The 27,907-nt window shown below is 44.2% G+C and overlaps 1 protein-coding gene across 1 annotated transcript in view; it reads right to left on the minus strand.

The window, feature by feature from the left end:
• Window positions 1-2,889: 2,889 nt before the first annotated feature.
• Window positions 2,890-27,907, minus strand: part of LOC145355894 (transmembrane protein 132C-like) — a 928,035-nt gene continuing 903,017 nt past the window's right edge. The window contains exon 9 of the mRNA XM_080208358.1: window positions 2,890-5,910. Within this exon, the coding sequence (XP_080064484.1) occupies window positions 4,723-5,910 (1,188 nt within the window). The 3' untranslated portion in view covers window positions 2,890-4,722. The remainder of the gene's footprint in view (window positions 5,911-27,907) is intronic.

Below are 27,907 nucleotides of genomic sequence, written 5' to 3' on the forward strand. Positions count from 1 at the left end.
TTATGAGAGTCATAGAAAGTCAGAATCTTTTTTCCCAGAGTTGAAATGTCTAATAACAGGGGGCATGCACTTAAGGTGAGAGGGGGAAAGTTCAAAGGCAATGTGAGGGGCAAGATTTTTTTTACAGAGAGTGAAGATGCTGCCAAGGGTGGTGGTGCAGGCAGATACAGTAGGGGCATTTAAGGGACTTTTAGATAAGCACGTGAATATGCAAGCAATAGAGGGATATGGACTAAGGGCAGGCAGAAGGGATGAGTTTAATTTGGTGTCACGTTCAGCACAATATCGTGGGCTGAAGGGCCTGTTCCTGTGCTGCACTGTTCTATTTCTAAGCAATGCATGGTTGATAGCCTAAAACATGCTGAGACTTGAAGGAGAACATATTTTTTTCCCTTGCACTGACCTTTAGGCAAAGAACGCTGGCACTAGTGGAGACTAATTGGCTGCGTCAGCTAGAGGTTTGAGCTCTGACTCTCTTGCAAAAGGCAAAGTTCAGGAAATATTCTTCTAGAAGGTTGAGAGGAAGATACAAGCTTGTCATATGTTTATGGGTGAATGATAAAATAATTGCAATCCAATCAAGTGGACTGAGTTTCACCTAATGTGGTGAGGGTATAAAGGGAGAGTTTGTTAGGTTCCACAACACACACCCCAAGAGAGGGCAAGAAGACAATAGTCAGAGCAAGAGACACTGCTGCAGTCCGTCAGAATGCTGCAGATTGACATTTGACTGCCTTTCTTAATTATTACCCATTGTACTTGTCATGAAATATCTTATTCAGTTTGTTGAGCTTGTTTCATTTCATCTGTGCCCAGAGTTTTTGACTTGATTTGATTTATTATTGTCACATGTATTAGTATACTGTGAAAAGTATTATTTCTTGTGCACTACACAAAGCTTCCACACATAGAGAAGGACAGAGTGCAGAATGTAGTGTTACTGTCATAGCTAGGGTGCAGATCAACTTAACGTGAGGTAGGTACATTCAAATGTCTGATGGCAGCAAGGAAGGAGCTGTTCTTGAGTCAGCTGGTACGTATCCTCAGACTTTTGCATCTTTTTCCCGACGGGAGAGATGGAAGAGAGAACGTCCAGGGTGTGTGGAGTCCTTGAATATGCTGGCTGCTTTATTGAGGCAGCGGGAAGTGTAGACAGAGTCAATGAATGGATGGGAGACGGGTTTGCGTGAAGGACAGTGATTAGTTACAAACAACTCTCTAATTCAGATTTAGCCAGAAACATAGACATCATGGTTTGTAATTTTTTTGTTCAGCGAATGTGAGCCTTATTAAAAAAAGACACAACAGTTCAAGTAGAATTATACAGAATTATTCCATCAATAGGAAGTGTAATGGGATTTCTTGGCTGAGATCCGACGTGCTTCTTACCCCGAGCACATTTTTCACTGTCTCAGAATCTCCCTCAACAAGAGAGTTGACCTTATGAAAAGTCATGAATCTGACAGTAGATGTCTCTCGTAACACTCCTGCGAGTGCACAATTGCTGTATCAACTTCAGTCACGCTTTGGCCCTCACACACAGCAACAAATCCTAACTGAAGCACCAAGGCAAGAATGGTGGCTTGGAAACTGCCAAGGAGAACTTTTATTTTAATCTTGAATGAGCAGTCAGGAGAATATAACCATTAAAGCTTAAAATAAAAATAGATCTATACTTTTCCTCAATAGCTGAAAATTCTTACATTTGTACGTTCTCCCTGTGTCTGCGTGGGTTTCCTCTGGGTGCTCCAGTTTCCTTCCACAGTCCAAAGATGTGCAGAATAGGTGGATTGGCTAAATAAACCCTAGCGTCAGGGGATTAGCAGGGTAAATGTGTGGGGTTACGGGAACAGGGCCTGGGTGGGATTGGGTCAGTGCAGACTTGATGGGCCGAATGGCCTCCTACTGCACTGTGGGGATTCTGAGATACTCCTTTCTCCTCAAGTTTTAATGAACCTCCTAAAACCTTGCTCATATAATTGATATGCACATCCAGAGCTATGACCCTATTTGTTGGAGGCCGATCCTTAGAGTACTGTCAGATTTATGGCTTTTTCCTTTCCTAAACTGTTGACCAACCTGGGAATCCAGCAGTGAGACAAAACCCGCATTCCCTCTTCCTGCCACCATGATTCTGCAGGACAAATGTGCCCCATCCCAAACCGCCAAACTCTTAGCACTTGCAAGACGCAGGATCATTCGCTCGTTCCTCCTCACCGCATCCCCAGGTCCAAGTCCGGCAAACCCTATGACCAGCAGCTCAGTCTTATCAAATCCAAAGACCATCCTCGCACTACCAAAGGGGCCTCTTCTCAAACGCGGTCGAATCCCCACCCCTCCATCATATTGTCAAATAACAGGCGCCTACTCCAACTGGTACATTTCACATACCATCTTCAGCTTTAATATTAGTGAGGAATAAAAATTATATACAGTAGGTAAAGGGATATATGTATATAAAATTAAGGGCATACAATTGTGGATCTCGAACAGTCACACTTGTGTAAAAAACATTATTCAAATACCACATGATGTAAATGGATTTTGACCCAATCCATTATTATAAATATCAAGGGTCCTGCTGTGAAGATTCACGTGACACCCTTATTGTTATAAAACATTGACAGCGGAGGAAAACTGTTCGTTGAAAATTATAACAGGGTAATCACAGTAACACCTCATTTGATGGTAACAATGAACACGAAAATGACCTTTAACCTGGCTTTGTGACACAAGGGTCAATGTTAGAATGTGGCTCCACTAAAGCAGTGACAGTGATTGAGATTCATAATAAACACCACCACTCACCACCTCCAACCACTCCCCTCCCCCCTGCCCCCCCAACCAACCTTGTTTCCTTCCATTATCAAAAATAAAGTGTGTCTCATCAGAACTTGCCGATAGTTAAATCTTAACTTAGCCACTAATAGCTCACATGTAAATGCACCAAATCTCTGATGCTGTTTAACATTCTAGCTCATACCATTTTGTGCAGAATGATATGAGTTGATTCGCGTTAGCTTTGCAGAAAGTGCTTTGATTTGGGCACGTTATTGACATACATTCTGGTGTGTTCCCTCTGCCAGTATCATGAATATCGTCTCCAGTTTTTCTTTCCCCCAATGAATAGAACCCCAACAGTGCAGAAGGAGGCCATTTGGCCCATCGAGACTGCACTGATTCTCCTCCCCATTCCCTTAACCCCATACGTTTACCCCACTAATCCCCCTAACTTGCACACCTTGGGATACCAAGGGGCAACTTAGCACGGCCAATCCACCTAACCTTTGGAGTGTGGGCGGAAGCTGGAGCACCCGGAGGAACCCCACGCAGACACGGGGAGAATGTGCAAATTCTGTACAGACAATGACCTGAGGCCAGAATTGAACCCGGGGTCCCTGGCGCTGTGGGGCAGCAGTGCTAACCACTGTGTCACCGTGCCGCCCAATGATGTCTGTCCATCTGATTAATACATAAAACTAATACTTGCTGCACTCGCCATCAAAAAAGTTGGGGTGAAAAGTGATGTAAAGTGAGTGGAAATCTGGCTTTGAAAACCAGTTGGTTAAGGAAAGCCGTACGTCACAACTTACGTATGTTCTAAACTTAACTTAAAACCAATATAAGTTGTGACTTATGGCTTTCAGTAACCAACTGTTAGGATACTTTCTTTACAAAATGTGATAAAATATAATATCTGCCTGCTTTGTCTGAGGCACCAGGCCGTTATCTCTTATTATGCTCAGCTAACAACAATCTCTTCTCGGTCCCTCCCTGGACCACAAGTGTACGTAACTCTTCAGAAAACAGACAGAAGCACTGCATGTGACAAAAACTCGAGAGTGGTCGGAAAAGGGCTAGATTTTTCAAGCTATCTTAAGCAACTTTTATTTACAATGTGTATAATATTTATAAATAAATTTTACATTCTAGTAATCTACAATGCATTCTAGGTATACTTTGTTAAAATATTTCACCAAAGTTATAAAGGTGGGTACGGCTCGTTACTACAGCATAAATAATAAAATGAAAAAAAAGAACCGAGAGCCTAAATATAAACAAGACCTTATAAAATAAACTTTACACAGAACATAGGGTCCCAAGAACTCAGAATACAACTGAAGTCCAAGATTAACAAATCATATAAAATGACTACATTTGGAGTTGGCCCTTAAGACACAGGTGATAAGGGCCATCTCCCATGGTCTACTGCCATAGTGTCATCCAATCAGAAGTGCTTCTTCCACAGCCCCACCTATTCGGGAAGGTGTCTCCGATCAGGAGTGCTCGTTCCTAATGTTTATTCAGTTTAGAGTGCACTTTCCCTCTGTTCACTCCCAGTGTGGTTTCCCCTTTCCAAATTAATCTGGCATTTATTCTTTCCATCAGTGCTTGTTGCACCTCTGTACTTGCATTGTCTTTCCATTCGCTGATAACGCAGTCTCGTTTTTCTGTATCATATAAATGTCGGCTCGCATCCTCTCTTTCCCCATTGTCCATCCAGAGGACACCTCCAGTCAACCGAATAGTGCATTCCAATGGCTAGTACTCTTTTACAGGTCGTCATGTGCTGATTTATCCAAGACCTGTGTAGTTCTGTGCTTTGTTGCCAGTACTTAATTCCCGCACACCGGTCCCATTGCTGACTGGATTTCCCTCACAATCACCCAAAACTGAAGGCATAAAGGTGAGCAAAGAATGAAAACAGATAGGATAACATAGTTACACATTGTCATGTATTCTCTCCATGTAGTTTCTCAGTTCGTGCGACTCCCCCAAGCCCATGTCCTGGCAAACCCATTTGATATCTTCCTCGTTACCCAGAAGGATTGAATTTGTGGCGGGGCATCCATCATCCGGCGGGATGGTGGTAAACGTTGTAAACTTTACCCGTTTCCGTTTTGTGGTGGGGGAGTTCAAAGGTTCGTCTTTGCGCTCCTTCCCCTCGCCGCAGTGGGCAGATCTGTGCACCTGCCCTTGGACGTTCTTCTGGCTTCCCCCGTTCAGCAGATGGTTGCTCTCCTCGAACCCTGCTGCCCGGTCTATTACTGTCGTGTGCTCGCAGAGCTGCTGGGGGGAGATGTCAGCAGCATTCTCCAGCAGCTCAGTCTCGTTGCCTAACCAAACCCAGTCGTGGGAATGATTCATGTTCCCTTGTGCTTCCGTGGGAATTCGCTTGTGCCGGTACTTCAAAGCAAACATGACACAATTAATTAAGAAGACAAGAATAGCCAGGCAAAAGACACCCAATAAAGCGTACATTCCAATCTCCAAGTCGGTCAGACCTCTAGGAGCCTGGACCAAGTCATTTTCATCCATACTTTCATCACCCGCAGAGTTCCTGGTTAAGTCATTTGAGGGGAAGTTGGCAGCATCCAATGGGATGTTTTGGAGCTGGCTGCCACCTTCTGAAAATTGATCGATTCCATTCACTTTCCTGTTCAGTGAAGCTTTGGCTGTTGTGCTTTCCTTCCTCATGGAGCTTTCTTCGCGATCCGCAGTGGCGCCGCTGACGTAGCGGCCATTCTGCCCCAGCCGGTCTTGATCCGCATTCTTCTGCCTGCGGTCACTGGCGCGGTTCTCCAGTCCTCCCTCGCCATCACCGCCAGCTTTGGAGCCGGCATCGCTCTGACCAAATTTTACCTGGACCTTGCTACTCCCAACTGCCAGGATACTTTTCCGTTTGGATTTCTGGCAAACCTCGCTGATTACCAATTCGACCTTCAGCAGATTCCCTTGCCCCTCACCCTCAGCAGTGATGACCGGCCAGCGCAACTGCAAGTCCTGAGAAGTCGAGACGATGGCCTCTTCCCGTGAAGTAACAGTAAGTGTAAAATCCTTGGGATCATAAATATCCAGTGGAGTCAGACTGTTGTCACTGAACTGGATCCAACCGCTGATTATTGCTTCCTAGAGAGAAATAAATAAAAGTATGGTTCAGTTTTATGAATATTGCATTAAGATTCTGGCTCCTGCAATACATCTGCTCATGGCCCTGGTGGCTATACTGGGATTACACCAAGTGTTGACGTCCACCATTGGCAGGTTGACTCAGCACCATCTTCTCAATGGCAGTTCAGAAGAGGCCTAGGGGATTTTCACAGTAACTTCATTGCAGTGTTAATGTAAGCTCACTTGTGACTCATAAATAAACTTCAACTTTACAATGCTGGTTCTATTAGTTATGTTACGCCATGAACAAATAACAAAAATACTTCCTGCATCATTATGTGTAGAGTCAAAGAATCCTACATTGCAGAAGAAGGCCATTCATCCCATCGAGTCTGCACTGACCACAATCCCACCAAGGCTCTATCCCCATACATAAGAACGTAAGAACGTAAGAAATAGGAGCAGGAGTAGGCCATCTAGCCCTTAGAGCCTGCCCCGCCATTCAATAAGATTTACCCTAACGTTTACCCTAACTGATCCTTCTGGCACTAAGGAACGATTTAGCATGGCCAATCCACCTAACCCACACATCTTTGGACTGTGGGAGGAAACCGGAACATTTGGAGGAAAGCCATGCAAACATGGGGAGAATGCGCAAACTCCACATAGACAGTGACCCAAGCTAAGAATTGAACCTAGGTCTCTGGGACTGTAAGGCAGCAGTGCTAACCGCTGTGCCACCATCTTGTCTGTATCTCTATACATAAAGTTCAACATTCAATGCAGCAAGAGCTGGCAAGGCAGAATTAATTGATTGAAATGTATGACATCCCCAGTGCTTCCAACATCGCAGACTTGCACTCAGATCAATTCTAGTAGGTTGATCATTCTGAAAGAATCTCACACCATTGGCCCCTGAGGGTGGGCTCCCCGTATCTCAGCGTAAGTGTTGAGGGTTAGAGCAAAATACTGCGGATGCTGGAATCTGAAACAAAAACAGAAAATGCTGGAAAATCTCAGCAGCTCTGACAGCATCTGTGGGGAGAGAATAGAGCCAAGGAAGATACCGAGAGAGCTCAAAACATTGGCTTTATTCTCTCGCCACAGGTGCTGCATTTTCTGTAATTCTTATGCATATCGTAGAATCCCTACAGTGCAGAAGGAGGCCATTCAGCCCACCGAGCCTGCACCAATGATAATCCCAGCCAGGCTCTATCCCCATAACCCCACATATTTACCCTGCAAATCCCCCTGACACTAAGGGTCAGTTTAACATGGCCAATTCGCCAGTAGATCTGCACTAACCCCAGGATTGGTGGCCAGTGCCAGTATTGCAGGAGGCCCAGGAGGAAGAGGAGCCACGGACACCCCAAAGCCCAGGCAAATCTTGATCGAGCTGTTTGGGCTAGACAAGTGAGAGCTTTGGGAAGCCATGTTGGGCAGGATAATGAGAGAAGTAGTGAAAAAACACAAAGTGAGTGACGGAGGGGGGAGGGAGGGCAAGGGATGGTATGGAGGTTGTGCGAAGGAGTAAAGAGAGGTTGCCCACTTTGCATAAATTAACATATGAACAGCTGGCACGTTGTCCACTTCTGCAGCTCCCAAACACACGACTTTCTCCTCAGTGACGGATGCTTTGACTGCCATGGTTTTTAGCAGCTGTTTTGTATGTTGGGGCATTGTCCCTAAGGGCGACACAGTGGCACAATAGTTAGTGCTGCTTCCACTCAGCATCAGGGACCCAGGTTCGATTCCCAGCTTGGGTGACCGTCTGTGCGGAGTCTGCACGTTGTCTGCATGGGTTTCCTCCGAGCGCTCTGCTTTCTTCCCACAGTCTGAAAAATGTGCTGGTTAGACGGATTGGCCATGCTAAATTCTCCCTCCCTCCCGCGACCAGGGGATTTCCACAGTAACTTCATTGCAGTGTTAATGTAAACCTACACTGATAAAATAAAACGTTAGGGGAACGGGTCAGATGACCTCGGATGTGGGGTGAGCCGTTGGGATCCACTCAGAGTGGGCAGTCTATGTTTGGGGTGTGGAGTGAATAAACCGAATAAAGAAGTGTTCCCTGACGCCTGGCTGTGGAGTAGTTAGAAGCCTCAGCACAATGGGATTTAACAGTAGCAAGCCTCACATTTACTTCTGGCAGGAGGGAGGCCATTAGCTGCTGTGATATTGGGGTGATTTCAGTCTGCACTCATGCAATGAGCAGCTGCCACCATAACGCTGCCTATCCTGCTGGATACTTCCAGCATTTTCCCCAGTCTGTAATCTCTTTTTGGTTTGATTCTTGTAGTCGTGGAAAAGTTGCCTGCTGTACTTAAATCTTCTGCAGTGAAACGAAAATGTATATGCGTTGAATAATTAAATAACACTGAGAAACTGCACTGGATTTCTCCAAGTCAGTAAAGTATTCCCGAGGGTGTCACATTTTAGTTCTATTACAGATTTATTCTATTACACTCAAGAAATTAAAGATATGTTTATGGGAAGCTATTGCCTTAAAATTAAAATATTAAATTGCTTTGAACCTGTGCAAACATCTGAATCTGGTGACACTGTGCCTGATACAGGTCTGGCCTATAGCTGTTTGCACTGGATGTGACCTGTGAACTGATAGTCTATTAATGGCTTACGGCGCAATCGTTAACCACATTAAACCACTTTAAAAGCCATTCACTTATCACACACTAAAATATTAGTGCAGTCACATTTATCTTTTATCTCTGGTTTGTCTGGCCTGTCTCGTTGTTGTCTGCATCGGGGACATTGTTACTGTAAATAATTACCTGCTTCGTTAAAAGCATTGTTGAAAAACCCTTTGCATACAGCACTTCGGTATTATAATTTAAATAACGGGTCTGTGATCGCTTTGGAAAGGGGTCCTTCAATCAAAACATCTGATAACCATTGATTGACAGCAGTAGAATTACATACACTCACAGTCTGTAGCCTTAGGCCACACTATGGACCAAGGTAATGTGGCCTAGCCAGCAATGCTCACATCCAGTGAATGATTATAATAATAATAATTCCTCTCTTAATAAAAAGCGGTGAATTCCTAGCTCAATCACTTGTGCAGAATAGTGTGCTGGGATTGCTTTATTTAAGTAGCCAGGCACTGAAGGACAGAACTGCACTCTACCCTTTACACATTTGTAAGTGTTTCTTTACAGAGGCACACATTTGAAACATGCACCTCCAAACTCAATAGCCACAGTTTCAGTCCGCTCCTATTTTGATTGCATTTTGTAAATGCATTATCCGTTCAGAGCCCAATTTGAAAAAGACACCACTGATCCACTGTTCTTGTATTTATGGGAGCATAGGTGAATCCCCAGTTAGTTCCCACTGCCTGAATACAATTAAACACTCAATTAATATACGTCTCGCTAGGAACAGCAAGCGGTGTATCTGAAGTTGAGGTGACAACCTGGTAAAGCGGTGAGCAATGTTGCCTCCCGAGGTTATCTTTGGACCATTTAGTTACTGAACAAGGAACAGCCCCACATTGTTTTACACTCTGTGATGGTTGACACACTAAGGTCAGAAAGGGGCTGTTTTTGTCCAAGAACTAAGAACCTACAGTTTGTGCCCTTGGGGTACTTACTCACAGCTAGCAGTGTGCATGATTTTCCTGCTAAACTGAGTCTTTTAACCCTTTCAGTGAGGATGATCATTAGTGTGACTGTTAGCCCGCTTCAAGGTTGCAAAACTTTGACCTAATCCATCACTTGTAGGATCAATTAGTTTTGTATACAGCTTGCTGCTGCAAGTATTTAATCTGATGTAGTCCTGTATTGTAGCTACATGTAGAATCCCTAAAGCGCAGGAAGAGGTCATTTGGTCCATCCAGTCTGCACCGACCATAATCCCACCCAGGCCCTATCCCCATAACTCCATGCATTTACCCTAGCTAGTCCCCCTGACACTAAGGGGCAACTTAGCATGGCCAATCCACCTAACTCACATATCTTTGGACTGTGAGAGGAAACTGGAGTACCCGGAGGAAACCCATGCAGACATGGGAGAACATGCAAACTCCACACAGAGAGTGACCCAAGCCGGGAATCGAACCCGGGTCCCTGACACTGTGAGGCAGCAGCGCTAACCACTCTGCTACCATGTGGCCATACACCAGGTTAGTTCCTCAATTTCAGACAGATCGCTTGCTTTAAGTTGATCTTTCACTACACCCTTGCTATGACTGTAACACTATATTCTTCACCCTCTCCTTTCCTTTTTCCCCATGTACTCAATGAATGGTCTGCTTTGTCTGTGTAGCGTGCATGTTATTATCACTGTATGATAATGCATGCAACAGCAATAAGTCAAATGTGAAGCAAATATGGGCTGATAACAAAATCATTGTCAAGTTCAACCTAGTACAGGTGTGGTGCAGTGAGCAAGGAGGAGCACTACCTATCATCACTTACTGGCTGAACACAATGGAGCTTTTGTGGATTTGTTCTCCATTTTGTAAATTAAGGAAGGTTCTGGTTGGGGCACTGCCCAGCCATGACCCTCACCACCTGGGGGGCGATACTCAACTCCGCATCGCTGGTGTGATCTTTAGAATAGAATAAAATTCCTACAGGGCAGAAGGCCGCCACTTGGTTCATCGGATTTGCACCAACTCCCTGACAGACTATCTTCGCCGCCCTATCCATGTAACCCCACACATTTACCATGGCTAATCCAACCAAGCTGTACATCGTTGGACTGTGGGAGGAAACCAGAGCACCCGGAGGAAACCCACACAGACACGGGGAGAATGGGCAAACTCCACACAGTCACCAAAGGCCAGAATTGAACCCGGGTCCCTGGCGCTGTGGGGCAGCTGTGCTAACGTGTTGCTAAAAACTAGTAGTGATTCACTCTGGCATGACGTTATGCCCAGTGGGTGGGAGGATAATGAGTGGACATTAAAGCATCATGGCCGTTAAGTATGTGATAATGTATTAAACATTATGCAAATCAGGTTAAAGTTTATTTATTAGTCACAAATAGGCTTATATTAACACTGCAATAAAGTGTTAACATAAATCCTCCAATTGCCATACTCAGGTGCCTCTTCGGGTACACTGAGGGAGAATTTCGCATGGCCAATGTACCTAACCGGCATATCTTTCGGACGTTGGAGGGAACCAGAGCACCGGAGGAAACCTACCCAGACACGGGGAGAATGTGCAGACTCCGCACAGACAGTGACCCAAGCCGGGAATCACACCCGGGTTCCTGACGCTGAGAGGCAGCAATGCTAACCAATGTGCCACCCCATGTTCACACTCCCTCTGGGCATGAATCTGATCACGTCATAGGTGGAGGGCAGGGAAGGTCTCAAACTGAGATCTTGCAGGGGCAAATCCCATTTTGGCTCCCTCATGAAAATCAGTGACCATAGTGGGGTTTGTGCCTGTGGCAAACTGGCCCACTAAATTCTGCATTAGATGAATCATTAAGTGAATGCATCTCATAGCATGGTGCAAGGATATTCAGGAATAATTATTATCAGAGTCCCTTATTTCAACCAGTACAATTTAAACTGGCAAAATGCAACATAAAAGGGTATTCCCTGCTTATCCATATAGATAGGCCATTTTACTTGACTTTAAAAGACTTCTCTGCACCCTGTTCTACAGGCTGATGAGTGATTTCCTTCCTGTTCTCATATCTGGAACACTTTCCTGCCTAATGGTGCCTATGTCTGTCTTTCTTCAGAAGTTCATTCTGTCAAACAGCTTGTCCTTTTCCATTTCCATCTCCACTAGATTGACCAGAATCGAAGAATTTCCCAACAGAACACTGGCAGGAAGCGTTGTGAATGTCCGGGCAAGCTAATGAACCACAGTTATCAGCTCACAAGATGCTGGCAATGAAAATAATGGTCTGAAGGACAGTTTTAGAAGCCTGATTGAAATTTGTGGACTGATGGGCAGAGCTTGCATCATGCAAGTTGTAGACTTCAAATGGCCAGAAACCTTTGTGGAAGTGCTCCTCCTGGCTCCACAGTTTAGGCTGGCATTCCCTCTCAGATTTGCTTTTCCCTACATCATAGAATACCTACAGTGCAGAAGGAGGCCATTTGGCCCATCAAGTCTACACTGACCACAGTTCCACCCTGCCCCTATTCCCAAAACTCCTCATATTTACCCTGGTAATCCTCTGCTACCCATGCTAATTTAGCACGGCCAATCAACCTAACCCGCACATCTTTGGACTCTGGGAGGAAACTGGAGCACCCGGAGGAAACCCACACAGACATGGGGAGAATGTGCAAACTCCACACAGACAGTGACCCGAGGCTGGAACTGAATCCGGGTCCCTGGTGCTGTGAGGCAGCAGTGCTAATCACTGTGCTGCCATCAAAGGGTATGTACCAGCACAGGCCAATCCAGGGGAGTTCCTCTGATGTGTACAGAACAGGTGACAAAGCAAATTATTAAAGGTGTTGAAGAAATAGCATGATAGAACTGTTGGGAGACTAAAGTGGGGCCATGGAACAGAAAACCATGGGAAGTTTTCAAAAAGGAAGAATTAATTGGAGATCAGAGATAGGACACTGATCAAAGTTGGGAAGAGTAAGCTTGATGACCTTTGCTTAAAGCATTACTATTTCATTCCGTATTGCAGAGTTTCTTAGAAGGATAGGTGCTTGGGAAAGAAGTGATTCATTTAGTCAAATCACGTCTGTCAAAATATGTTTGCAGCTGTGGGTATTGAAAGTCAAAGTCAAAATTTAGACAGGTCTGAAATTATTCTGAACTGATGCAGATTGACAACTAAAGATAAATGATTCAATTTTACCAGCTTAAAACTCTGGAGATCACTGGGGTGGGAGCTGGAAATGAGGAGGGCAGGAGCTGCTAGGATGCTGATATTAAGATCTGTTGAGTCAACAGTCCAAGGAATTTATTTTTCATTAACTATTCCACAATAAAATATGACCCAAATTAAACTCAATATTCCCCCAGTGCCGTGCTGGACAGCTATTTGTAGGCATGTGAAAAAATTAGCATTTTTCTGCATCCATTGACAACTTACTGAGTGGTTTCTAAACTTTCTTGTGAATTGATTAGCATTTCTATAGAGTTAATAGAAAACTTTCCATGGAGCTAGGAGGCAGTCAAAAATCTGAGTTTCTATGCCTTGAAGAAGTGTCTCCTTCCCAATATTTTCTTTTGTTAACTTGTATTATTTCTTTCAAAATAAATTGGAGAATTATAATTCTGTACTAATTTTTAAAGTGGAAAATCCACATTCCTTATCCAGTGAAACAAACTTAGTTACAAGACCGATCACAGGACAATTCTAGATCAACAAGAACAGTCGGCAGATTCTAATGGGCCCCATTCTTCCTTTAAAATTCCACATTTATTCCTTTAATCTATTTGGTAAAAGCTTTAATCTATCTTTGTGTGAAAATAGATTTCCCAATATCCATCTTAAAACTTTTTTGAATCTGTTCCTCTTGTTCAACGCATGTAGTTAAATTTCAAGTTAACCTTTTTGATGCTGTTAACTATCTTTATAAAATGACGGGGGTGTGTGCCCAAAAGGTGGATCATGTCCAAAGTGACACCATTGCTGGAATTTTACTCTCTCACCCACCTGAGGCTCATAAGATCCTGCCTGAGGCCAACAGTGAATGCCGTTCTGTGAGCCTTGCCAGCCCCGATTCTGGGGCAGGTGAGGTGGTACTATTTTGGCCTCTGTAAAAATCTCTGGATAAGGGAGGGGAAACAGACCCAATCTTGCCCTCATCCTGATGGCCACCTTTTTACGCAGCTGCATCAAGCTGCGAGTAGATCTTTGGTACAGAAACACCAAGGGCGGCATTTTCCCGTCCCGCCCACCACCATGGAAATCGAATCGGGCGGGACACGGACCGTGCAAAGGTCTGGTGACCTCTGGCGGGCTTTCCCAGTCTTGGCGTTAGCATAGCCAGAAAATTCTGCCTCAAGTGTCACTGCGTACTGAGATTCTACCTGTTCCTGGTGTTACTAAAGTTCGGTCTGGCCATGTTGCTGTGGAAAGTTCCAAGTAGCTGGACCGTATCATATCACCTCTTCCAATGGAAAAGTGGTGGCACAGTGGTTAGGACTGCTGCCTCATAGGGACCCAGGTTCAATTCCTAGCTTGTGTCTCTGTCTGTGTGATGTTTGCACGTTCTCCCTGTGTCTGCGTGGGTTTCCTCCGAGTGCTCCTGTTTCCTCGGGAGTGGGATGGGGGGAAGAGATGGTCACAAATAGACCAATGGAGTAAATATGGAATTATTAAAGAAAAAAATGGGGGCCCATTAAGGTCTCTCTGATCAACTGTTCTTACTGATCTAGAATTGCTCTGTGATCAGTCCTGGAACTAAGCTCTTGTGGAATGTGTTGTTGCAAAGAATGTCTGGAGAGAGATGCAGTGGTGTTTGAGGTTCATCCTAAGCTGGGCTCTTTGCTCTACGGGCTGTTCGCAGGGACACAGACCGAGACAAACATCAACCTCTGCTGGAGGATCATCAACTCGGTGAAAGACATTCTTTGCTCTGCCCGGAACTTGTTTATCTATCAGTGCAAAGAACTGTCCTCACCCGAGTGCTGCAGGCTTGCACAATACAAGGTCCAGGACTGGGTGCTGAGAGGTGCTCTCAAGATGGGAGAGCCACCACCAAGGCGCAATGGGGAAAGGTCATCGAGTAAGAGCTTTCAACCGATGCACAGAGGAGCTAGTAACTGAGTGACACTGTCGGACTCTGTGTTTAATTCTAACTGCATAAAACTTTACTGAGGCACCGCAGAGTGCAGCATGACAAATGTACATAATTTGAACAGAATTACACCCTCTGTTACAAAAATATTGAAATGTTTGCAAAGTTCTCATTTTTGAACTGAAGCATCTCTGAGTGCATTTTGGTCTCTGAAGAAAATCATTGCACTTTCCTGCTTTGATAATTTGAAATGCCTTGTAATGTTCCTTTCAGATATTTTGTGAATAAAGTACACTTTTGCAAGAAGAAATCTATCTTCATACAATCAATTCTCGGGTCTCCCAATATTTTTTGGACGAAGACCCAAGTCTGTCAAGTCTGTCTCCTAATTGTGATCTCTTCACCCTGGGGATGAGCTTTGTGGCTATTTTTTCAGCACTCTCTACAGAAATTTATCACAATCCATTGTCTACTCCACCATGACATGTAAGCCATGATCCTCAACAAGGGAGTTAACACAAACCCTGTCTCAGTTAAAAATGGGGTCAAACCAGGCTGTGTCATTGCACCAACCCTCTTCTTTTTCCTCACTGTATCTCCAGCAAATGACAAAGAGTCATCTAGACTCGAAATGTTGGCTCTATTCTCTTCTGGTTCAGGAAAGCCATACTGTCTCTGAATGATAGAACAGACTCGAGGGGCTGAATGGTCTACACCCATTCTTGTGGATGTCTATCTATTCATAAAGAACCCCTTCCATCTTCTCAGCCTTTTGAAACCAATAATGTTGCATAAAATTAATTGAACTTTGGTCTCAGATGGCTGCCTGCACTAAATATGTTCCAATCCATCAATAACTCTGCTACGCATGTTAGATTTACTAAGAACGGGTGTTAAGAAGATTGTTCTTTAACTTTCAGACAAATGATACTGGAAAGCTAAAAGTTCAAACTTTATAATTTTCGCATTATTGTCAAAGTGTGGTGTAAGTCAAACGTTCTATTCAGATTACTTGAAATACCAGCATCAGTATAATTATTTTACTCAGAATTAAATTTAATTAGCAGTTTTAGTGTGAACACAGTTTGTCTGATTTCACACTGTCTAAGAGTATGTGATTCACACCTTGCGTACTCCTTGGTCCACAGCATTTCAGAAAAGGATAATTGTTCTTTCTGTGGTACGGTGGCACAGTGGTTAGCTTGGCTGCCTCACTGCACCAGAGACTCAGGTTCAATTCCAGCCTCAGGTGATTGTGCAAATTCCACACATTCTCCCCCTGTCTGCATGGGTTTCCTCCAGGTGTTCCAGTTTCCTTCCACAGTTGAAAGACGTGCAGGTTAGATGGATTGGCCATGCTAAGTTGTCGTTTAGTGTCCCAACATGTGTAGGTTGGTGGATTAGCCATGGGGAATGTGTGGGGTTTGGGGGATAGGACATGGGTAAGATTCTCTTTCAGAGTTGGTGCATACTCGATGGGCTGAATGGCCTCCTTCTCCACTGCAGGGGTTCTATGATTCTATGATACTTCTTCCCTCTGCTGTTTCAATAGAGAAGCTAACCTGTTTAAAATAAGCCGCTCCATGTTTCTATTAAAACAAGCAGAGAGAGGAGTTTATTTACAGCATGTAACTTGAGTGCACATGACACCTAACAGCAGTTTTGAGGCTCAAACATTTCAGCTGAGTTCCCAAAAAGCCTGCAGGGTTTCACATCTGGGTTGGATACAAGGGAATCGAATCGATCCTGTTTAATACCATGACAAAAATAATTTCTAAGGAATAATGTATATTCTGAACATTTCTATTCTTTATGATGGTCACAAAATAAAGTTGAGGTAAAGACAGGCCCTCGTCAGCTGTCATCGACAAGTGGGCCTTGGAGTCACCAATAACAACAGTAGCTTGTATTTATACAGCACCTTCAACGTATTAAAATGCTCCAAAGCACACGTCACAGGAACTTTATAGAGAAAGATTGAAGGCTGAGTCACATAGGAAGGTATTGGGGCACATGGCCAAAAACCTGGTTAAGTAAGTAGGGAATTCCAGGGTTCAAGGCCTTGTGAGATGAAGGGACAGGCCAAAATTGGATAAGCACAATGGGAAAAGACTAAAGAGATAGGGAGGGGAGAGGCCACAAAAACAGGATAAGAATTTTAAAATCAAGACTTTTCTTGACTAAGAGTTAATGTGAATCAGCAAGCACAGGGTTGATGGGTGAATTGGACCTGGCATGAGTCAAGATGTGTTCAGCAGATTCAATGGGGCAGATGACCTCCTTCTGTTGATGGTAGAGAAATTTCATTACTCTCAAGGGTATGTACTACTGAGAAAGCAAGCTGTTACAAGAAGGAGGCATCATCTGTGGCTAACAAAGGAAGTTACAAATTCAAAAAAAGATGCACAATGCTGCAAAGATTAGGAGCAGTCCAGAAGATTGGAAACATTTTAGAAACCAGCAGAAGATGACTAAGAAAAAGGGAGAGAAATTGGAGCACGAGAGAAAATTGGGAAAAAAAATTAGACAGTAGAATTATAGAAAACCCAAAAGTGCATAAAGAGGCCATTTGGCCCATCGAGCCGTCAATGATCCCACCCAGGCCTATCTCTATAACCCCATATATTTATCCTACTAATCCCCCTGACACTAATGGACAATTTATCACAGCCAATCCACCCAACTTACACATATTTGGGCTGTAAAAGCTTCTAGAAATGTATGAAAAGGAAGAGAGTAGCCAAAGTACGCACTAGTGACTTAGAGGGTGAGACTGGGGAATTAATACTGAGAAATATGGAAACAACAAAGACGTTGAGTAGATATTTTACATCTATCTTCACAGTGGAAGGCACAGACAGCACCCCAAGAAAAGTTTTTAAAAAATCAAGATAGAGGGTGAGAGAGACTTTAAACAATCACTAGAGAAATAGTATGAGGAAAACTAATAGAACTAAGAGCTGACAATCATCTGTACCTTATGGCCTGCATCCTAGGCTCTTAAAGGATATTGATAAGATAGAGGAGTCATTGGTTGTAACCTTCCAAAATTCCCTGTATTCCGGAAAGGTTCTCGGGGACTAGAAAACCTCAAATGTACAAATCAAGAAAGAAGTGAGAGAGAAAGCAGGAAACTATAGGCCAGTTAGCTTAATATTTGTAATTGGGAAAATGCTAGAATCAATTATTAGGCAGATTGGAGCAAGCCATGGAGAAGGATGATAATATGATCAAGGAGAGACAGGGTTCTGGGAAAGGGAAACTGTGTTTGACAAATGTACTAGAGTTCTTTAGGGGTGTAGCAATATGAGTGGATAAAGGAGAACCAATAGATGTAGTGCATTTGGATTTACAAAATATCCCAACAATGGCTCTTATTCCCACTGTGGCTGCATACTTCCGACTGTGCCATTTATCCATTCAATACATCAGCTAATCTCTGACCTCTTAGCGAGATCGTCAATTTTACACCAATTAGTGACAAACTAGATGCTTTTGTGATCTAAGTGAAAGGTGGCAAATCTGCTCGGGATAAAATCAAATGACACCTGTCAAGAGTCAAGAGCATTGGCTTTTAGCGTGCAGTGGATAGCTGGTAAATAAGCCGGCCAATACACATTCAATGACAATTGAGTTTGAAGATGGTAACAAAATTGCTTCTCCTAGAAACAAAATGCTGCATTTGCAGTGACAGATTTCCCTGCATTAGTTGGTGCAATGAAAAAGCTTTACACTCACATTGAGTTATAGCAAACAGCAACCTAATATTACTCCATTCTTCAGCCTCTCAATGAATCGCCAACAAAATCAATTTTCTGTGTTTTTAAGATTGTGGATTTGACTGAAAAGTAATAGCAAATGGCAGGATTTGTCTCTTTGGGGCAGGTTACTTCGGGACATGACTTCCTCAGTGACCACCCAAGGCCCAGTTTTCTGGGTCGAGGTTCATTCCTTGTGCACGACTGTTAGTGCTTTACCTGGTCACTACACCAGCAGGGAAAATCTGGTGGCGCTAACTGGAGCCTCTGTTGTTCCGTCCTTCAGCCTGGCAGAAAGGAACAAGCTCTTCTGGGATCTGGAGCTGCCATGCTCCACCCTCCCTCCTGCCATTTTAGAAAGTCATGTTGTATTCCAGATCCTGTGCCCATGTCTGGGAGGAACTGGTTCGTACAGAAGCATTGAAGTCAGGAAAACATGCTCCAGCACCAGCCACATCACTTTCTGTAAACCTTCGCAACTTGGCATAACTATGGAAAGCACGAAACACTTGTAAAATTGGAGCAGCAGTCAGAATAAATCAGTTTGAAGGTAACTTATAATGGTTGGTGATTCCCTCAAATAGTGGCAGTGGGAAGGGTGGTATTTATTTATTTGTTTGTTAGTGTCACAAGTAGGCTTATATTAACACTGCAATGAAGTTAAAAACCCATAGTCTCCACGCTCTGGCACCTTGTTCGGGTACACTGAGGCAGTATTCAGCACGGCCAATGCACCTAACCAGCACGTCTTTTGGACTGTGGGAGAAAACTGGAGCACCCGGAGGAAACCAACGCAGACACGGGGAGAACATGCAAACTCCACACAAAAGTGACCCAAGCTGGAAGTTGAACTTGGGTCCCTGGTGCTGTGAGGCATCAGTGCTAACTACTGTGCCACCGTGCCACATTCTGTGTTTCACACATGTTGAATTATGTCAGGTTGTAAAGGTGCGTCGGCGCAAATGCTGAGCTCCAAACTGGCAGCAAATTGTGACCTGCCTGCTCTGCAATACTCAGTGGGCATTAATTCACATGTACTAATGTCTTCAACAGGTTAGTGTCCAGTCTGATTTATAATGGGAGCATTCCGGTGTGGTTTGGGCCTTCATTGGGCAAATGTATTCTTTCACTGCAGTGGTCTGTTCTCACACTCGGCTAGGTTACTGCTGATGCCCTTTGTCCATTTACCCCTTTTAAACCTTTCAGAGCAATAAAACATCAGGCCAGTGAATAATCTCCCACCCTGTCACACCGGTCAACCATCCTTACCTGCAGCATAATCACAACAGGAATAAAAACATGATAAGCGTAACAATCAAATTAAAATTCCAAAAATGAATCCACAGCCGGTCTTAGTGTTTAATTTAGTGCTTACTAATTCGCAAAAATCCAAGGGGTCTCCCAGGATTCTTACACAGAGGGAACCATCTTGGTGCCAGAAGCATACCTGTCGTGTCTGAGCAGTGAGAATCCTGAAGCCCAATTTCTCATCACTTGTCTTTTTTCTTCTTACTCACCATGTCGCTGGGGGCAATTTTCAGAGAAAGCGGTGACATGGGATGAAAATCCAGACAAAATCGGGAAATTCAATTCAAAGATTCACAGAATGCCTACAATGCAGAAGGCCATTCGGTTCATTCAGCCTGCACCAAAAACATTCCCATCCAGACCCTATCCCTGTGAACCTCTATATTTACCCTGCTAATCTCCCCTACACTAAGGGGCAATTTAGCAAGGCCAATCCATCTGACATGCACATCTTTGCACTGTGGGAGGAGACTGCAGCACCCGAAGGAAACTCACACAGACGGAAGGAGAATGTGCAAACTTTACACAGGCAGTGACTGTTAAGGTGGTGGAGAGAGAGAGAGAGACAGAGACAGAGAGAAAGAGAGAGATAGCAATGCCAGCATTGATTGGTGGGGGTGGGGGGAGCCCCGGGACCTCTGTGGTGGGTGGGTGGGGGAGGGAGGAGGAGGTTATTTTTTTTCCTCTGATTGGGGCATCATTTTTCCTGATCTCAGCAGAGTAGCCTTGCTGTGTTTGGGCCCCGTTCCTCAACACGATGGTGTGAAACATAACCCCCGCCCCACACCCCCCACCCCCATTTATTTTGACAAAGTGCCATAAAATCTGGAGGAAAAACAGGCCTGGAGAAAAGCACACTGGTTTTCAGTCAGACCCTAACACTTTGCCATTTTTTGGTAAGACGCTGATTTTGAAATTCTATTTATTATTTATATTTTGTTTATTTTCACTATGGTGACAAATCATTTCTCACTGACCAGCCTGCCTTTTGTCCTCTGTAAATAATTATAGAACTTTAAATCTACACTGAGCATACTGCTCCATGTAATAACAACCATTGATACAATTCAAGTGTTTTCATACAATTGCAATATTGATTTTGCATTATTGTTGAGAAAATCTGCTTTAGTACATAGGGCAGTACAGCGGCACAGGGCTAGCACTGCTGTCTCACAGCGCCAGGGACCTGGGTTCAATGCCCAGCTTGGGTCACTGTCTGTGTGGAGTTTGCACATTCTCCCCGTGTCTGTGTGGGTTTCCACCAGGTGCTCCGGTTTCCTCCCACAGTCTGAAAAACATGCTGGTTAGGTGCGTTGGCCATGCTAAGTTCTCTCTCAATGTACCTGAACAGGCACCGGAGTGTGGCAACTAGGGCATTTTCACAGTAACTTCATTACGGCGTTACTGTAAGCCTACTTGCGACAAACAAATAAATAAATATATTCACAGTATCATAATTCGCGGTGTGGAAATTGAGCTGGCATAAAGGACAACTCAATTTTTCTGGCCACCAAAAATCATATCGTTTGCATATAGTCAGCATACAAGTTGATCCTTCTTTTCAGGCATGACATACGATACTTGCATCGGTTGTTAGAATAAAGAACAACTCAGCATAGGGCCAGGCCCTTTGGCACCACCACCAACCCGCCCAGCCTGCGCAATACACAGTTTCTATTCTCCGATCACCTCCCATTCACATATCTATCAAGATACACCTTGAACATTGCTAATGTGCCTGCTTCCACTGGCAGTGAGTCCCAAGCACCCATCGCCCTCTGTGTGAAAAACTTTCCCCGCAGTCTCCCCTAAAATTAACAGCTCTCACCTTAAACCTGTGCTCTCTTGTAGTTGACCCTTCCATCCTGGGAAAAAGCCTCTGATTATCCACACTATCTGTGCCTCTCATAATTTTGTAGACTTATGTCAGGTTGCCCTCCTAAGACCCTCCAGACCATGTAAGATCCTGGTAAACCTCTGCACCCTCTCCAAAGCATCCACGCCCTTCTGATATTTTTCCCACCATAACTGAATGCAATATTCCAAATTCGAACTCAGATACCCAGAACATTACCAAGGATCTGGGATTATTACGCCACAGCAAAAATACTATGCCATCACCATCTTGCCTGGGTTATATTTGATTTGAATTTGATTTGATTTATTATTGTCACATACAGTATTGTTTCTTGCACTTTACAGACAAGGCATTCTGTCCATTGGGAAGGAAATGAGAGAGTGCAGAACGTAGTGCTACAGTCATAGCTAGGGTGTAGAGAAAGATCAACTTAATGTGAGCTAGGTCTACTCAAAAGTCTGACGGCAGCAGGGAAGAGTTGGTTGGTACGCGACACTGGTTGGAAATTCTGCCTGATCTATACTGCTGTTTCCTCGGTTTATCCCAGAATTTGTCAGTAGCTTTGAAGTGGCTGCGAAGATTCTCTGGATAACGTGGGATCAGAAAGCAATGCTCATTGGACTGACTGCTCTCTCCAAGAACTAGCCCCCCACCCAGCATACATTTTAATCCCAGAGATGTTCAGATGCAGGAAGGGAATAGTTGGGCAAGTCAATAATCTAATAAAAATAACATGGACCCATCCATCAATGAAGAGTGTCATTTGATGAGTAGTGATTCATTGTAAACCTCGAGATAATCAACTTGCTACAGTGGACTTACAAACTGATCCAGGCAGTTTTATAACTTAATTATATTTATTTCATCAAGCTATGGCTCCAAACTCAATTATTATTCCATGCCTCATCCACCAGTGAATTGCTCTCCTCAACTGCTTTAATTTTGAGTCAGTATGGAAATAGAAAGTGGAATACGTTTTCCCCTAAAGCCTGCTTGAATTAAATATTATTCTAATTACATCGTACAAGACCCAGTCATTACTGTGACATTAACCATTTCTCCAAGTCTCACATTGCAGAGGCAGGTTATAGAACAGGCACCTTCTCCATTACAGGGTGAAGCAATTCAGTTTTTTCAAGTTTATTTATTTGTGTCACAAGAAGGCTTACATTAACAGTGCAATGAAGTTACTGTGAAAATCCCCCAGCCGCCACACTCCGGCAACTGTTTGGGGTACACTGAGGGAGAATTTAGCATGGCCAATGCACCTAACCAGCACGTTTTTCAGACCATGGGAGGAAACCGGAGGAAACCCACGCAAACACAGGTAGAACATGCAGAATCTACACAGACAGTGGCCCAAGCCAGGAATCGAACCCGGGTCCCTGGCGCTGTGAGACAGCAGTGCTAACCACTGTGCCACCGTGCTGCCCCAGTTCAAAACCTACTGAGAGAAAAGAATGTGGGCCAAGAAATCTCTAGATGGTTATGGTGGCTGGTGGGGACAGGGGAATGGGGGCAACAGGGCTGTGGCAGTAGCAGATACCATTTGGAGACTGGAAAGATTGGGATGAGGTGGGAATTCCCCCCAGTGTTTTTTTTTAAATCCTCCTATTCCCCAAAGCCTCAGGGTGGATCAGTTGTGTGCACCCACTTGGTAAGCCCCTTACTCACCCAGACCCTGTTTCCAATGGCTCTCTCAGGTATAATATCTCTTCTAAATACTTGTTTAAATATTGCAGCAAAGCTTGGGATGGATGTTAGGGCGAGTACGGTGAACGTAGTGAAGAATTATTCAACCAAAGGGGTATACTCCTGAAGGTTTGCACTCACAGTTCCTTGCACTTATATGTTGCATCAATGAAGGTGTTTAAACCAGTCCTTTTAAACAGAATAGAAGGATGAAGAAAATTGATGTTAATTAGAGGTGAAAAGGGGGTATTGATTATAATATCCCCCTGGATTTAAATATCTGAGTTCACATTTCTTGCTGCATTTTCCCCAATTAAGCAGATACAGGAAAACCACAGGAAAGGATACAAGAGAATTTTTTTTTAAACTTGTGATGTAGCAGCAAAGTGACTCATTGCTTTATTTACAGTGATAGCTTTAAATTAAACTTTAAAAATTAGTACTGGCAGCCGTGATTACCCAGCACAACAATATCAATACATCAGCTAACGCATCACTGCACACTCATGTGTTTACAAAGCTGGTGAAGTGTTTGTTATACCCTTTACAAGGTGACAAGCCTCTTTAACATACTCCTTACAACATCAATTTGGAGACAGCTGCCTGAGAATGTTAAACTAGAATCGTGCATTTGCCTTGTGAGAGGGGATCCCAGTCCAAAACAGGAGTTGGAAATAATCCTGCAGTTTGAAAGTCTTGGCTCCAGCTATAACCGTGTGCTTATTATGGGTTTTCTTAATTGAGACACTCCAGCGCAAGGTACCGAAATTACACCATGTGTCAGTAACAGATGAATACAAAAAACACTGGGGGTGAAATTCCCTCTGCTGTTATTTTAACGCAGGCACTTACTGGATTACTTTAACAAGAGAACAAAGTTGTTGCAGACGTATACAAAATCCATTCAGGGTTATCTGGTCAGGTTATTTCCATGTTGTAATTGTTTTCGTATTTGTTTTATGGGAGGCACGGTGGCACAGTGGTTAGCACTGCTGCCTCACAGCATCACGAACCCATGTTCAATTCCGGCCTCGGGTGGACAGTCTGTGTGGAGTTTGCATGTTGTCCCCATGTTTGTACATTCACCCCATGTCTGCATGGTTTTCTTCTGGGTGCTCCAGTTTCCCCTCACAGTCCAAAGTTGTGCAAGTTAGGTTGATTGGCCGTGCTAAAATTGCCCCTTGGTGTCAGGGGGAATAGCTGGGATAAATACATGCGATTATGGGGATAGGGTCTGAGTGGGATTGTGGTCAGTGCAAACTCGATGGGCTGAATGACCTCTTCTGTACTGTAGGAATTCTATGGTCCTATGGCAACATGAGTTTACCAGAGACTTAAGAGGGGCCTGGAGCCTGCACACACACCCTTTAATATAGTACAACATAATAAGATATTTCACAGGCATCTGAAACTGAGCCACGTAAGGAGTTATTAGGACAGATCAAAGAGGAAGCTTTTAAAGAGCATCTTAAAAAGCTGAGACTGAGATAGCAAGGCTTGGGGAGGGTTTAGGGCTTAGGGCCCAGGCAACTGAAAAAAATGGCTGCGGTTGGTGGAGTGATTAAAATCAAGTATAATCATGAGGAAACTGGAGACGTGCAAAGATCTCAGACGTGAGGAGCTGGAGCAGATTAGAGGTACGGAGAGGTGAGGCCACTGGAAACAAGGATGAGAAGCTTAAAAGTGAGGCATTGACAGAGGAAGAGCCCATTAATTTCTGTGAATGCACTCAGTTAATAAGCTAGAATTTAAACTTCAGAAAGTTGAGCACAGTTTTCTGTCCAGTTCCCTGCCTTCCTCCCCAGTAGGCAGTGCGTTCCGCTGACAGACTTTCACTGCTGTCACCAAGATGATCATTCTTCAGGGGGGGCAATGCAGCATGGGAAGCATATCTGGCTGAGGCAGGGGGGGGGGGTCATCATCACAGCCGTGTCTAATATTGTCCTCACTTGATAGGAATAGTTCTAACTATGATGATACTGTTAAATGGACATTATCAACAATAACGTCATAGAAAACTTACAATGCAGAAGGAGACCATTTGGCTCATCGAGTCTGCACTCAACACAATCCCGGCAGGTCCTAACACCATTTACCCTGCTGTAGTCCCCCTGACACAAAGGGGCAATTTAGCATGGCCAATCCATTTAAACCACACATCCTTGGACTGTGGGATGAAATGTGAGCACCTGGAGCAGACATGGGGAGAATGTGCAAACTCCACACAGACAGTGATCCAAGCCAGGAATTGAACCGTGGTCCCTGGCGCTGTGAGGCAGTAGTGCTAACCACTGTGCCATCCATACTGCCCTTGCTCCAGTAGAGCATCTTTAAAGTTGTAAGATGGGTAATGTCAGATCAGACTCGCCTTATACACCCAGCCCAACTGCCCCTTCTACTGGGCTCAAGGGACACATTTCAAAGCAGTTTAAATGTCAGTTGTATATAAACTCCCAAAGATACAGCAGCTTTATAGTATGTGCTACTGTGTACATGCTTGCTTTGTTTCTGCAAACTTTGGTTGTACTTTAGTGCTGCTGGCTTTAAATGAGCTTCTCCTCTAAATCGCAACCACTGCATCAATAAATCCCCTCCTACAAGCCCTGACAGGCTCTTCCAATTAACATTAACAAATGAAGATGAATTAATGCCTTCTTATCTGCAAAGCTGCTGCTTTTTGGCACTGGGAGCAGGCGATTGGGAGGATGAGTCAACACCTCCTCGTGTTCATTAATTGTTTGCCACTGATGCTTTTCATTGACTTATTTTATCTTGCCTCTGATACGTTAACCACCGCCCCACACCCCCCCAACCCACCCAACTACCCATCTCAGAAAAATAACCGTCTTGCAGCTTTTTCTTTTCTCTCAAGGGGGCACTCCATTCAAAAGGAAGGCTTTTTCAATCTTACTGCGAAATTTCTACCTGAGCCTCGCCTATGAAAGTGTGTCAACTCCTTGCTGGAGTTAGCTGTGCCAGTGCCAGAGAGACTGGTGCAATAAATAGGCAGCACGCATTGTTTATTTCTGGTGAAAGTTTTTTTTTAATGTTTCAGTCACCTTAGTTCCTTGGAATTTATACATTTTTTCCCCCCGCAGTTTCTGCTTCTTGAAGCTTAACTGAGAAGGTCAAGGATACACCGTACCAGATAACTCAACACCAGTAAACTGCCATAAGTAACAACCCAAGATACTGATCTGTCATTACACGCTCCATTAAAATTGCAAACATCACCTTACTGTCAGGGCTGTGTTCACTATAATGTACTTCAGTGGTTCTAAAATGACTGAACAAGATTATCAGAGCCCTCACTTTCTTCACTGGAACGAACACAAGTTATTTGCCGATGATTTCTGTCACAGCTTGAGAAGTTGTATATGATTCAAAACCTTCCCGTTCTCCTCAGTTCTTCTTAGTCCAACAAGGGAGTTCCTATCTAGAGTCGCTAAAACAGGTTGGATGTTGAAATAACTCCTCAGAAGCTGATGTCCCTTCATCAGATTCCTTTTATTTACAAACTCTATTCCACTCCTAAGGGGTGGCACGATGGCACAGTGGTTAGCACTGATGCCTCATGGCGCCAGGGTCCTAGGTTCGATTCCCGGCTTGAGTCACTATTCATATGGACCCTGCACGTTCTCCCCGTGTCTGCGTGGGTTTCTTCTGGGTGCACCGGTTTCCTCCCACACTCCAAAGATGTGCGGGTCAGGTGGTTTGGCCATGCTAAATTGCCCGTCAGGGGGACCAGCTAGAGTAAATGCATGGGATCACGGGGATAGGGCCTGGGTGGGATTGTGGTCGGTGCAGACTCGATGGGCTGAATGGCCTCCTTCTGTACTGTAGGGTTCGATGATTCTGTGAAGTGCTGCAGATACAAAGTCAGAATCTGGCGTGTCAGTAACCCTGACACTCCTCAATATATAACACAGGTCAGACTCCCTGATTGGGCAGGCAAATATTACCTCAATCAGGGACATCTTTTGGTACCCAACCAAATAAACAAAATCAATTTCACTCAGGGACAACTGAAAAAGGGCAGATCCCTAAAAGGAGGGGAACCGCTCAAATCAAAAGACTTAAAATGTCAAATTAAAATGTGATGAAGGGGGTCAATAATAACCCTATTTCCTGCAGTGTCCAACAGGCACAGAAACCATTGACAGTGCCCTTGGACACCACATGCTCCCTCTCCAGGGACACCTGGCCGCAAATATAGCTGCGGTAGAGGGGCAGACAATCCGGTTGGACAACCCCCGTGACCACCCACTGCCTAGACCTGTAGCTGGCACACCTTGCCAGGCCCAGCAGCAGGGAGCTCATACTCCATGGGGCCAATCTCTTGGGTCTCGTTGAGGTCATTACAGATATCTTCCTACAGGCTTGATCACAATGATGTCCAAATACTTGACTCTTGCCTGCACTTTGCTAATGTTAATTTGTTTACCAAATGTAGTTGAGGGAGTGTTTATGGCGCCCACAAGCCTATAACAATAATGGCAGAGATCTGATAGCCCCCACACTTGGTTTCTGATTCCACGCTTGCCACAGAACTATGAGGCTGAACGAGCAAGTGACATAAAAATGGACAGCAACAGCTTCTTTAAAAGTAAAAAGAAAGAGAGAAGCCAAAACAAACATTGGTCCCTTAGAGAACGAGACTCGGAAAATAATAATGAGGAGATGGCAGAGAAGTTAAAC

This window comes from Carcharhinus amblyrhynchos, chromosome 20, assembly GCF_965287045.1.
Source record: "Carcharhinus amblyrhynchos chromosome 20, sCarAmb.v2.hapA, whole genome shotgun sequence".
NCBI classification, from domain to species: domain Eukaryota; kingdom Metazoa; phylum Chordata; class Chondrichthyes; order Carcharhiniformes; family Carcharhinidae; genus Carcharhinus; species Carcharhinus amblyrhynchos.